Raw genomic sequence first — 13,538 nt, forward strand, 5'->3', positions numbered from 1 at the left:
TAAGGTCTCCAAGGCTGGTCTGTTTCGTATTGATCCGGCCACCATTTTCCAACACACAGCGGCGGCAGCGCAGCTAGCAGCACGGCCCACCGACAGCCAGGGAAGCAGGCGAGCGGGGAGACGGCGAGCCGACCCACCCTCACGACCCGGAGAGAGGAAGCGTCCTTCCCCTCGGCACCGGCGGGGCAGCCATGGCGGCCAACATGTACCGGGTCGGAGGTAAGACAAAGTGGTGGGAGGGGGGGTGGTGGGGCGACGCTGCCAGCGGGGAGGTTTGTCAGTCAGTCCGTCAGTCAGTCAGTCAGTCACGGTTGGACCCGCCATGGTAAATTCTCTGTTGATGCATATGTCTTTTTCCTCCGTCCTCCTCCGTCCTCTTCTTCCTCGTCGTCTATTTCACTCCCTGGAGGAGGTATGAGCGCCTTCCTCATGATGATGACTCGCGGGTGGCGATAAAGAGTCGTGTTATTGTCTAACTTACAATGAGCGCCGACTACCACATTGGTAAAAGTTATTATAAACTACTTTTGTCTTATGGCTTTATTGGTTGGATCGCCCAATAATCACCCTCTTTACACTCAAAGCAACTCCCTTGTGGAATTCCTGGTTTACTAAAATGTCATTTAAAAATGTCTTTGTGTTCAAATGGATGGACAAAACATTAGGGACACCTGCAGGGGGGCGGGGGGGAGGGGGGGGGGGCTGGGTCGTTCTGTCTGCCTACTCTGCGACAGTTGCTTCTATGCAAGAAATTGAGGGTCATGTGTTCAACTTTCTACTACTCTCCTGTCATTCCAGAATTCCCACACGTGCGAGCGTTATTTGTCTCTGAAGGCGAAACCATCACCGGGACGACATTTAAAATATGTTGTTGATCGGCGACGATGGCTTTCGGTGCAAGAAGTTGGGTGTCTGGTGCTAAACATCACACATCCAGTTCTTCCAGAATTCCCTAACACGCAGGCGTGGTCACGGCTCGGCTACGACCTCCAAAGACGGGAATATTCAAAAGTTAGCCCGTCGCCGGCCAACAAGGGTACTTCGTTACATGACCATCTTGTGTCGATACGGCGAGCGGTTCTGTTTGAAATGGCATTTGTTGGAAAGTAAATTGGCTCATTCGTGGGATTTGCCCGACCCGTTCTGGTTGGAACTCTGGAGCGCGCCGGCCCAGATGGAGTGTCGCAATTGGGCCTAACGTAGGACTGAGTTGACATCATCCCATTGCATAATAAACTCTTTTTGATAAAATTTTGATCAAGAAGCACTTCACTGTCCGAAACAAAAAGTTGATTTACCGCACAAAATAGCGTTTAACCCGTTTTTGTCTTACTGGCCTGGTTCAAATCAACTCGGCAGTCTCTGTTGGTGACACGCCTCGATTGGCTCAAGCCAACCTCGACGTCACGCTCTCGGAAGCCCCGCCGGTTGGTCGATGTTGGAAGCTGGAAGCTTTGACAGGGCGGGGGGAGGGGGGTAGCTTTCATTTCCCGGGTTGAGGCGGCAGGAGGGATGATGGGAAACGGAGAGAGACGGCGCGACGCTGCTCGCTCGGCCCGCAGGCTCTCTCACGTGGCGGAAACTCCCAGCAGCCCCTGCTTGCCTAGCCACTTCTTACAACTTCTCACACATCCCCTTCATGACTACTTTGTTTCCCAGCTCGGGAACAAAGAGGACAACTTGGCGCCACTACCTTTTTGGCGCCAAATTCAACTGGCTCATGATTTCATCGCTCCCTCGGAGCTGTCGCGGGCAAACGGTTCGCATTCTTTATTTTTGTTTCACGGTTTGGATTAGAAAAGTCCAATGAGCTGACTTGTGCCCCTGTGATGTGATTCACGTTTTGATTCGTACAAGAAGGACTAATCAATTTGAATCGGAATTGACCTGGCGTCTTCACAAATCCCAAAACAAAATTTTACCAGAATAAATAATGAAATAGAGGACATTTGCGTAACTTCACAAAAAATAGTTGCAATTGTAATTTTTGTCGGATTGTGGTCGGTCCAGACAGGGCATCTGTAAAGTTGCACTCTGTCGCCGTTCCGCATTACACAAACGGCGGCGGCGGCTTGAGTACGTCGTCGCCCGGTGGGTGACTCGTGTGGGGGAGGGGCGTGTGCTTTTCTGCGTTTCGGGGGGCCCGCCAGGCTCGCTCGCTCCGGGCACCCGACCAAGTGTGCAGGGTATAATCCGACGGCGCTCGGCCAAGACGCACGCCAAGCTAAGAGCGGGCGGCTCACCAAGCCCGGGGGGCCTGCGGGGATGTCCCGGTGAGCGCTAAGCCTCTGATGGGTCTGGACCCATGCCAGCGCCCACGCAAACACGCACATGGACGCACACACGGCAGGGAACAGTGATATGTGCGAGTCCTGAGATAACGTATGGCTCTCGATATGAGTTTGAATTCAAATGGTCTGTTTTTCAAAGACGACTTGATTCAAGATGACTCATGCGTCTTTTGCTCTTGTTCCTCTTTCCCAATTTGACCCCCCCCTTGCAGATTATGTTTATTTTGAGAACTCGTCTAGTAACCCGCTGCTGATCAGGAGGATCGAGGAGTTGAATAAGGTGAGCATGTGTTTTATTTATTTATTTATTGATCGATGCGGTGCTGATTTAACGTCCCGCCTCCTTCCAGAATGTGACTCTTTAAATAATTAACTGGCGGTCGGAATCGTGCTCCTTCCCGACGACCCATCCCGCCCACTCAAAACACTCAGGCGGTTTTAACGAGAATGAAGCAATTTTCGGAGGCCGTCGTGTGTGAAGAGGCCAGCGTTGGGACAGCTGCTTAACAGCCGTGGCCTCGGTTTACCGCGTCTCGACATTCGCCATTTTCACATTAGGAACGAAGGCACACGCTCACACGAGACAGGAATTTTCATTCCTGCCCTAATTATTGTTTCTTGTTAGATTTTCGAGTTTTTGCGTCTGGAGCGTAGCAGGGGGGGGGGCACTTTATTCATTCATTCATTCATTCGTTCATTCATTCATTCATTTTTCGGAAGCTTGTGTTTGGGGACCTTAAAAAAGTCGAACATTTTCAACGTTGCAGTCCACTCGTATTGCTTGCGCAATAACCCACTCAAACCAGAAGGTAGTGCTGTGCAATAAAAATAAAAATAAATCAGCATCCGATAGCTGACGTGCATTACTGCCTCCTACAGGTGTGGAGTGGCACAACCGGTGTGAGAATTTAGAACGAAAGCAATCTTCTTTATTTCTCTCACAGGATAATTAAAGATTTTTTTTTCTAAGGTCAAAAGGTTTCCTCATAACATAAACAACAGAAATGATTCTGGCGTATTTGCCCATAACAATGACACGGAGCTTCGCGTCATTGTCAATACTTTTCACAGTGCACTTTATTTACATGTACGTGGGCCACAGATCAATATCGAAATGACCATTATTGCTTTTTTTACACTTAATTATTTTACTGCAGACCCAACCCATAAAAAAAATCAATACATTGAGGCCATTTTGCACAGTTTAAATGTCACAGTGAATGGCAACACTCAAAATTGATGCTAACGCTGCTTGTAATCTTCAGGGAGTCAAATTGCCCCACAATGTGTTTCCAGCCAAACTTAAATTTGAGCCTCTTTTTTTTTTTTTTTTTTTAAATGGGTCTTCATCTAACGTCTGCGTTCGCGACGGCACCGCCAGTTGCTATGGTAACGTCGATTGTCTCTCCTCCACAGACCGCCAATGGGAACGTGGAGGCCAAAGTGGTGTGCTTTTACAGACGGAGGGACATCTCCAGTACGCTCATCGCCCTGGCCGACAAGCACGCCAGTGAGTGACCAAGCGCAACTCCGGCCTCCAAAAGTCAAGCGAGCGCCACCACTCCGTCCCGTCATCCTCCCGGGGCTTCTTTTCACACGCTACTCTGCTGGCAATACGATGACAACTCCGTGTGTCCACATTTGCGTACTCACAAAATGGTTCTTGCAGCCAGTGTGGTGCTGGCGGTCTTTTGAATGGCTTCCTGGCTGCTTGGCGCTGAGGGAGAATTATAAAAAAACAAAGAGTGAATGAGAAATCGCCAACACGGTACAAGCGGTCAGCATTTCATCGGCCGTCAGTACAAGTTTTGACCCTGGGTGGGCGGGGCTTCTTGAGGCGCCGTCGAGGGAGCACTCAGAATTTGTGCAAGCAAAATAGTTGATCAATGACTCACAGCACACGCGCATTGACACACACGCGCACGCACACACACACAAACAGGCAGTTGGCCGCCGTCCTCCACTGGTCCGTAGCGACACTGAATTAAAGCTACCCTTGAGCCGTTTTTGTGACGGATACGTAAACACATGTGCAGCACACGCAAGCATACCACCCATGCGGCCACACGCACACACACACACACACACGCGCGCACACACACTGGGCTGCCGAGACGCATACAGGATGTAGCCCACACCCATGCAGCCGTGGATTTCTGTCTGGAAGTGCCTCACCAAACTATCTGGCACAGCGCCGTTGAAAAAAATATAGCTTGCTTTTATTTTAAGCTAACGCTATTAGCTCATGGTGTTCTTTTAGAATGACGTGATTTGAGTTACCCCATTTGCGTCACATGGTCGACATTTTTTGTTGTTGGGAAACATTGAATTTCACCACATATGTCATAATTCGGGTCGTAGCACAGCCCGAGACTATACCAAGAACATGATTTGCGCTCTTGAGCAATGTCTGCTATCTGCTAGCGCTCAATATTGTTATTGCAACTCTGCTACAGGAAATATGGTCCTTGGTCCAGTCAGTGGTTCTAGAGCTACCGGTTTAGGCAGCTAATTAATCCGGCGTGAATCAGTCGCGCCGTTTGCGAGTCGGTTCAGGCTCACTCTCCGATACCTGACACAAAACGTCCCCTCTTGCCTTGTCGTTGAGGTGAAGTGAGTTCGTTAAGGCGCCTTGTAAGGCGACCTCATTCGTCAATAATTGATAATGGGCCCTGACAGGTGAGACGGATGGGCAATTTGCGCAGGAGGTTGCGCGCAAGATTGGCCTGTCCTCTGTTCGGCCGTTGCCACTTGTCTCGTTCCGTCATAATCTCACTTCCTATTTGATTTCATTTTTGATTCAATAAGGTCGGGTAATAATTAGCTACTCGATGATAGCTTGAATGGAGTGTGTGACTCTGTGCTTGTGTGTGTGTGTGCGTGTCGGTGTGTGTGTGTGAGCGTGTATTGATTTTGGCCACACATCCCCGCTTGTGCGAATCCCTTGATTGCTTTTGTTGGGCCTTGCGACTGGCTGGCTCTGTCTGGCCTCTAATGAAAGTCCAAATGAATTGGATCACGTACTGGCGTGCTCTCTCTCTCTCTCGTAGTCTCTCCAACATCTCTTGCTCTCTTTTACTCTCCCTCGCATGTTTTTGCTCTCCCACCAGATTTCTCTATTACTCTTCCTCCTCCTCGCCCTCCCGCTGTCTTGACACATCGCTCCCCTCGTCCAATGTTCCACCGCCATTGCCGCAACTCTTATTTTAGCTATTTTAGCCTCACCTCATTTTTTTTCCCCTCACCTCCTTCACCCCACTTCATCTATAATCCAAAGGCTATCATCTTAAAATGATTAGGACAATATGTCCTCACAATAAAATGTTAGGAATCCCCAAATATTTGACTCCACTTGACCCCCTCCCCACACTAACATAAATTGTGTGAAAAAACAAGTGACAGACTTTGAATTGTTTTTATAGCTAATGTTTACCCTCCCCGGTTTTCTCTTTTTCCCAGGAGAGCTGGAGGAGGAGATGGAGAACCCCGAGATGACCGATCTCCCCGAGAAGCAGAAACATCAGCTCAGACACAGGGAGCTCTTCTTGTCCCGCCAGCTCGAGTCCCTCCCGGCCACGCACATCAGGTACGCCCAAATACGGACGCCATACTGGATGAAATGCAGGTGGTCCCCCCGGGGTGGCCTTCTCATGTAGTGTCGTGTCTTTCTCCTTCAGGGGGAAATGTTGTGTGACGCTGCTGAATGAGACAGAAGCGCTCAAGTCGTACCTGGAGAGAGAGGTGTGCGTGTTCGTCACACACAGCGGCTGCCCTCGTATAGTAATACGACTCACCTCAAATACAACTGGTCACTTTTTCCCCAGGATGCCTTCTTCTACTCGCTGGTGTACGACCCCCAGCAGAAGACCTTGCTGGCTGACAAGGGCGAGATCCGGGTGGGCAACAAGTATCAGGCCGACATCACCGACCTGCTCAACGAAGGTGGGCCCGACGCTCTTGCCGGTTGTTGGCGCCCTTGTTTGCATGTCTACCTGATTTGTTCTGCCTCATGAATATGGATGACTATTTTATATTACTAGTTCATGACGAGCATTTACTCCCGTGTTTAGTGGGCCTGAAAGCCAAAATTGAATTCATAGCAGGTGGGATTGCAATTAGCGCACGATGGGTGGGGGGTGCCGAGCTAGCTAATTAAACCCACTTTAATTGCTTTTTTTTTAACTCTTAGTTTGACGCTCAGACAGGTTTGCGCTTCTGACTTTCAAAATGCAAAACATCAGAAAAAATTCGGATTGGATAGTTATTAATGATAATGCTGTTGGTAATGTTTTGTGTGTGTAGGTGAGGAGGACGCCAGGGACCTGGAGAAACTGGAGGAGAAGATCTGGGAGCCCAGCAGCTCGCTGACGGAGAAGCAGATTGACCAGTTTTTGGTGGTCGCTCGGTAAGGTGGAGCAAGTCACCTTACAATGTTTCCACATTGTAAAAGCTACTCACTCTTGAAAAAAGTTCAGCATAACACTCCGTTACATTCTCACTGAGCTGACACATGAATCTCCAAATGAAGAAAACATCTTTGGAATTTTTTGTTGTTATTTAGGTCGGTGGGTACATTTGCCCGAGCCTTAGACTGCAGCAGCTCCGTGCGCCAGCCCAGCCTTCACATGAGTGCCGCCGCGGCCTCCAGAGACATCACCTTGGTGAGGAGACCCAAAAACATTGATGGCAAAGCAACACTGCTGCAATGTTCTCCTCTCACTTACTCCCATCTCACACACATCTGTCTCACATCCTGCGGTGTGTAGTTCCACGCCATGGACACACTGCACGGCACGGGCTACGACGTGACGCGGGCCATCGCGGCGCTGGTGCCCCAGGGCGGCCCAGTTCTGTGTCGCGACGAGATGGAAGAGTGGAGCGCCTCCGAGGCCAACCTGTTCGAGGAGGCGCTGGAGAAATACGGAAAGGACTTCACCGACATCCAGCAGGATTTTGTGAGTAGATGCTACTTACGATGAAACGAAATTGACGAGAAGCAAACAGAATGGGGGGGGGGATGGGAAGCCCCTTTAAATGTTGTGATTGTGTGCATCACTCTGCTACCTAGTGGCCACTTGCCGTCGGTGCCGCTCATCCTGATTCCCTTCTTGGCCCTTCGTACGTTTGATGTTTTGCCCCCTTTGTCACTCCCAGTTACCCTGGAAGTCCCTGACGAGCATCATCGAGTATTACTACATGTGGAAGACCACTGACAGATATGTGCAGCAGGTAAAAGGAAAAAAAAAAAAAAGAAAGAAAAATACTTGACACATCTGTAAGGAACATTTGGACTGTGTTGCTCCAAGGCCTTTAGTTGAAGATAGTATGGCACAGATTTGACTTTGTTTCAAATGCAACTGTTCCCCAACGTTGCTTCAGGCACCAATGTTGCATTTTGCTTTTTTCAAGTTTACACGTGAGACGACTCGACATTAAAAATATTTTTGCCGAAATGGGATATGTGCTTGTGAAAACAAGTTGTACGAGTTAACAAGCCATATGCATGAATACTTAATGGTCTCGCTCTCCTTTTGACTTACAGAAACGATTAAAGGCAGCCGAGGCCGAAAGCAAGTTGAAGCAGGTCTACATCCCCAACTAGTGAGTACACGATCACTTGACGCCTGCATTATTTATCTGTCGCTTGTCATGGTGACCGTATCGACCTTGTCCACGTGCATTTTGCGCTCCTGTTGCAGTAACAAGCCAAACCCCAACCAGCTGAGCAGCAACAACCCAAAGCCCGTGGCCCTGGTCAATGGAGCGGCCGGAGCCGCAGCGCCCGGACACCCGGGACTTCCGGGTCCGGGGCAGAACCCACCGCCACTCGCACGAGCCTGTGAAAGCTGCTACAGTAAGTCCTTCACCTCATGCGTGTCGATGACATTTGCCAAGAAAGAAATGATGAAACAAGTGAGTTTTTGAAAACATCTCAATGCAAATAGCATGAAATCAAAAGATGAACCTTTAGCTTACAACCAAAACAAAAGAATTGAGCTTGCCGTTCCAATACTGTTGGAGGGGACTTCATTAACTCTAAAGCGGGTCACTTTGACCCCCCCCCACCATAATAGGAGGCTCACAACTTATGTGTATGCGCAGCCAACAGTTCCTACCAGTGGTACTCGTGGGGTCCGCCCAACATGCAGTGTCGCCTGTGCGCCTCCTGCTGGACATACTGGAAGAAGTACGGCGGGCTGAAGATGCCCACCAGGCTGGACGGGGAGCGACCCGGACCCAACCGCAGCAGCATGGTACGCAGATGTGTGACATCGGGGCCACCGTGCCACGGGCCTGACGTCCTCCGTGTCGCACTCAGAGCCCTCACGGCGTGCCTCTGCGGCACAGCAGCAGCCCCAAGTTTGCTGTCAAGACGCGGCAGGCCTTCTACCTGCAGACCACCTCCCTGACGCGGGTGGCGCGCCGCCTCTGCCAGGACATCATCAAGCCCCGCTACCTGGGTCGCCACCCCTACCTCCCCGTCAACACGGCCGCCATCAAGGCTGAATGTAAGTCGGGGACAATATTGGATGTTTTCTCATGAGTAGCAAAATTCTGCCACAACATGTCGTCGACAAAGCACTTTTTCTTTGGATAAAACAAAACTCCTCCTTTCAGTTCAACACAGTTGCTTGGCACAAAGATGCCACCGGATGGTGCCTAAGCATTGTTTATTTTTTTTGGAGGGAAGTATTGTGTCTTTCTAATCCGTCACATCTCTACAGGTGCGTTACGGTTGCCAGATAAAGATCCCGGCAAGCCTTCGCCGCTCAAACCAACAGAACGCAAACCTCTGGAGTCGGTGGTTCGGTATCTAGGTACGCTCGCTTCGACACTCGCTTTTGCCGGCACATCCAGAAACCAAGCGTTGCGTTGAAGTCGATGCTGATCCGAAAATCAATGTGCGTTGTTTTCCTGCTGACAGAAGCACATCCCCGTCCAGTCAAAGTGGAGGCACCCGCCAGGGTGGCGTCCATCTCCACGGGCAGCCTGACGCCCATCAAATCCTCCCCCATCCTCAACAACGGCTCCCCCACCATCCTGGGAAAGCGCAGCTATGAGCAGCACAATGGATTGGACGGTGAGTCCCTTCTGTCCTGAAAAAAAAATGCCATTTTATTATTCGCGTTTTTACTTTCTACTCCGTGTTGTAAGAAAATGCTGACTTCATTCATGTAACATGTTGAATAGTCTGACTCGATTCTTTGTCAAGCGTAAAGCTTTATTTATGGTAGAAGCATTAAAAGCAGCGGCGTGAAGGCCCGATGCGGAGCAAAGTTTGAGAGTCGGGTTGTTAGCGGTGTCCTACTTTGACCGTCCTCGGTGGACTTGACGGAGAGGGGGAGAAGAGACAGACTGACAGATCAAGAGAGGACGGTTTTGGCCTCGCTCGCTTTACGCCTGAGGCAACCCTCCGTGTCGTCATGGTAACGGCGAAGAGGAGGAGGCTGCTAGTCTATCTTCGTTGAACTTTCAGAGGGGTATTCCAGAAAGCGGGTTATGTAAAAACTCTGAGTAAGTTAACCTTGAAATGAGGGAAACTCTGAGTTAACCGTTCCAGAAAGAGAGGTAACTTAAACTCTGGGTCAGTTACTGACTTACTCTGTGAACATAACCTGCCCAGAGTTTCAACCTGTCTCCTCCCACACAAAGAAAGCGGTTGATCATGGATTGGCCGTTCATTCTAAATCCCATCGACATGGAAGCCGTAATCATTTGAAACGCTTTACGTCGCGAGGGAATCTTCCGGCCCAGATTAGACCTTTTATCATTTCTAGAAAAATATGTTTTCGAATGCTACCGCTTTTCTTTGAACAGTACACTTGATCTCAATAAAGTATATGAAGTAATTTTTATAGTGGTTGTCCACGCGTGTAACTCCAGGTCAACATACTTTGTTGATTGAACTAACTACATATTAATAATTACATAGAATACCATTATTATAACATTATTACATTTTTTTTTTTTTTTATGAAAACCTGATGTGCTAAAAGCAAAATATGTGCTCATGTATGTTTTTGCTGCTGCATGATAGGCAGCAAATCCAAAGGCTTGACCCCCCAGTGGGACATCATGGCCAAACGCATGAGCGAGGTGGGCCGGCCCTCGCCTGCCATGCACGACGAGGTGCACCAACTGGACTGACCTCCTCCGTCCGCCGCTTGCACCGACCAGGTCAGTCGCACTACACATTCCACAAATGAATGTCAAAGCCCCTGGCGATGCTTAACATTGCTGATTTGCAATTTTCTACAAGCAACAAACCAGGCTTTAATAAAAAAAATAAAAAAAACCCCAAAAAACATTTTTTGTTTGTTTTGTAAACGAGCCACCCATGCAAGTCAATACAAGCTAAAGGTTTGTTGTTGTGTTTGTGTCCTTTCCCTGCAGAGGGCGCCAGAACTCACGTTCCACTAAAAGGTTTGGTTGAGTTCAGATGGAAGGAGCCTATTGTTTTGTTTTTGTTTTTTCTTCAGCCGTCTGACGGTCCAATTCTTTGTACAGGACTGTTTATTACTTGCATCTTTTGTCGTCAAAATGTTTTGTTTTTGTTGTTTATTGTTCCTTTTTTTACCGTCTATAATTGCGCTTCTTGCTCTTCTTTAGTGGACAAACGTTTCATAAGGAATGCTTGTGAAGTTAAAAAAAATCCTGTGGAAGGACTGTAACATAAGCCACTTGCGACTTGTATGTTTTTTTTTTTTATGGGTTATTATTCCACCCCCCCCCCCCCTGTGAGGAGATGCACTTTTATTTCATGACATGCATTAACTCCGTGTGTTGTTTTTTTTTATTATTATGGCTGTCATTATGAATTTGAGGGGGGGGGGGAAAGAAAAGAAAAAACGCTTTATGGGAATCTTGTTTTGTCTGCCGGGCCTGAGCGCTCTTTGGGCCAAGAGAGGTTTAACTTATTGAGAAGGACTCGCTGTTTTTTCTACCTTTTTCACAAGTATTGCATCTATGCTTCGATAATGTCATTAAAAAATACAAAGAGAATATTGATTTGCCCTTCATGTGTTTTGTCCTCTTTTGCGAGGAAGGGAGAAGTCTGGTCTGTAAAGACAAATTAGCAATCTGATTGGTTGAGAAAACCACTTTAGGTTACTTCTTTAGTTTCTTTAAGTTTTTTTTTTTTTTTAAGTTTTTGTGCATACTTTCATCGCACGGCAAGAGGGGGGGGGGCAACAAGTTACAGACGCGCAACCACAAATCGAGCGCCCTCCGCAATCCTTCATATGTTATCTGCGGTTAATGACTTCATCCACTTTTGCGTGAGATGAATTATGTCACACGCTTCCAACGTCATTAATATGCGACCCCGTTCTAGTGGCGTCATGGCCTTTGGTAGTGCTGATTAACAGCATGACTAAGCGTCATGCTCGTATTTTGAGTGTGTGACGTTCAAGGGCTCGTCGGCGGGCCGCAGAGATGAGCTCGCCATCCGCGCACGCGTGTGTAACAGAACGGTGCATCGGCGTTTGATGCGTTTGCGTACAAAGCAATGGAGACTCCGCCCGTGCTGCGTTCAAGTTCCAACTATTTATCCATCCATTCAACATTTGCCATGATGCAGTCCGGTGGAGTTTTTGGTGGGTAAGAAAAAAAAAGACAAACAAACTGAAATTCATTTAAAAACATCAAATACAACTTTATCTGTGCATTGGGATGACCTATTTGAAAAATATAAGACAATTTACATTTTTGATGCAGTTTCATTTTGTATTGAATAACTACCACTAATTTTAGTTAGGAGTAATAACAGTAGTAAGAGTGATAATGCTAAAAATTCACTTGTGCTATTTAGCACTTGTTAGCCGTGATCAAACCTATCTGATCTTTTTGGGTTGGAGTGAAGACGAGCATCAGTTTGCCATCGAGGAATGTTGACTTGCCTATCATGTTCAAAGGTTCATGTTAGGCCTAAAGCCAACTTGTTTTACGCTTTAATCACCAAAGTTCACATAAGAAAGCTCCATTTTGCCTTTTAGTTCCACATCAAAGTATAAAGTAAAAATAAGATAGGGCCTTCCAAAGAACAGACGTGAAAATGTTCTTCCTAAGAAAGCCAGTCGGGAACTGGGCTGAATTACATATTTCTATTTCTAGTGACACATGCACCAAAGCTGCATGGCCAAAGCCAAGCACTTAATAGCTCTTCTCCCCCACCTCCTTCCAGACCTGGGCCCCGAGTCGACGAACCGCGTGGCCATGGCGACCATGTCTATCCTGCAGCCGCCATCGCCACTGCCGGGCCTGTGCCGGTGGTACCTGTACGCCATCCACGGCTTCGTGTGCGAGGTGATGTTCACGGCATGCTGGGAGTTCACAACGAACCGCGGCTGGAAGTTCCCGGGCTTCACCAGCGTGTGGGCGCTGCTCATCTACGGCTTCTGCATCCTGGCCATCGAGCGCATGTACCTGCGGCTGCGTGACCACGTCAACGTGGTGCTGCGCTGTGTCATCTACACGCTGTGGACGTACGCGTGGGAGCTGAGCACGGGCCTGCTCCTGCGTCGCTTCGGAGCCTGCCCATGGGACTACTCCAAGTTCCGCTACAACTTCATGGGCCTGGTGACAGCCGAGTACGCTGTGCCATGGTTCTGCGCTGCCTACCTGGTGGAGCGCTTGGTCATCCAGAACACCCTGCGCCTGCGCTACCAGGAAGGCCCAGATGACGGCTGGTCCGACCCCCTCAAAGCCACCCGCCGGGGCGACAAGAGGCTGCGGTTGTTCAAGTGGGACTGAGCCTCCCCGCCACCCTGTTGTTTCAATGCAAAAATAGCCCCCAAATAAAAAGCAATCCAAAAAAATTGGGTAAAGGGCAAGAATAAAATGTGTAAAGCCATTAGCTTGTGTCACAACTCGTTGGCAAGAAGTGACAATTCACGAATTTAGAAAGCTCATTGCAAAATTTTAAATTAACTTTACAACTTTAATGTAAAAATCAGTGCAGTGAATTGTAAAGACAAAGAGAAAAATGGTTACAAATGGGTCATTTAAATGAAAAGTAAAAAGTTAGGAGAAATAAAAAAATTTTTTACACTGATGTCATAGTCAAAGTGTAGAAAAGTAGTAAAAATTAAAGCTTTACAAATAAAAGTACAAATATTGTTCAAACGTATAAACAATGAAAAAAAAGGTCAAAGAAATTGTTTAAAAAATTATTTAGGCCAAAAACAAATTTCTCAAATGTTAAAAATAAAAAAAATTGGGGTTATTTCAGCGACAAAATTTAAATTC

At 48.0% G+C, this 13,538-nt stretch overlaps 2 protein-coding genes across 2 annotated transcripts; both read left to right on the forward strand.

The window, feature by feature from the left end:
- On the forward strand, nucleotides 1-11,294 carry mta1 (metastasis associated 1). Its single transcript, XM_085932233.1, has 18 exons — nucleotides 1-219; nucleotides 2,504-2,571; nucleotides 3,708-3,801; nucleotides 5,751-5,877; nucleotides 5,969-6,032; nucleotides 6,116-6,233; nucleotides 6,594-6,696; nucleotides 6,853-6,952; nucleotides 7,058-7,246; nucleotides 7,446-7,520; nucleotides 7,834-7,892; nucleotides 7,991-8,145; nucleotides 8,394-8,545; nucleotides 8,611-8,800; nucleotides 9,017-9,109; nucleotides 9,217-9,372; nucleotides 10,330-10,469; nucleotides 10,686-11,294. The coding sequence occupies exons 1-17, from the start codon at nucleotides 192-194 to the stop codon at nucleotides 10,437-10,439; spliced, it is 1,881 nt and encodes a 626-aa protein (XP_085788359.1). The 5' UTR covers nucleotides 1-191; the 3' UTR covers nucleotides 10,440-10,469; nucleotides 10,686-11,294.
- A 351-nt stretch (nucleotides 11,295-11,645) lies between these two features.
- Nucleotides 11,646-13,143, forward strand: tmem229b (transmembrane protein 229B). The gene is made up of 2 exons (XM_085932043.1): nucleotides 11,646-11,887; nucleotides 12,475-13,143. The coding sequence occupies exons 1-2, from the start codon at nucleotides 11,800-11,802 to the stop codon at nucleotides 13,041-13,043; spliced, it is 657 nt and encodes a 218-aa protein (XP_085788169.1). The 5' UTR covers nucleotides 11,646-11,799; the 3' UTR covers nucleotides 13,044-13,143.
- Nucleotides 13,144-13,538: the final 395 nt, after the last annotated feature.

Source organism: Syngnathus leptorhynchus, chromosome 15, assembly GCF_054491065.1.
Source record: "Syngnathus leptorhynchus isolate UIUO chromosome 15, UIUO_Slep, whole genome shotgun sequence".
Classification (NCBI taxonomy): domain Eukaryota; kingdom Metazoa; phylum Chordata; class Actinopteri; order Syngnathiformes; family Syngnathidae; genus Syngnathus; species Syngnathus leptorhynchus.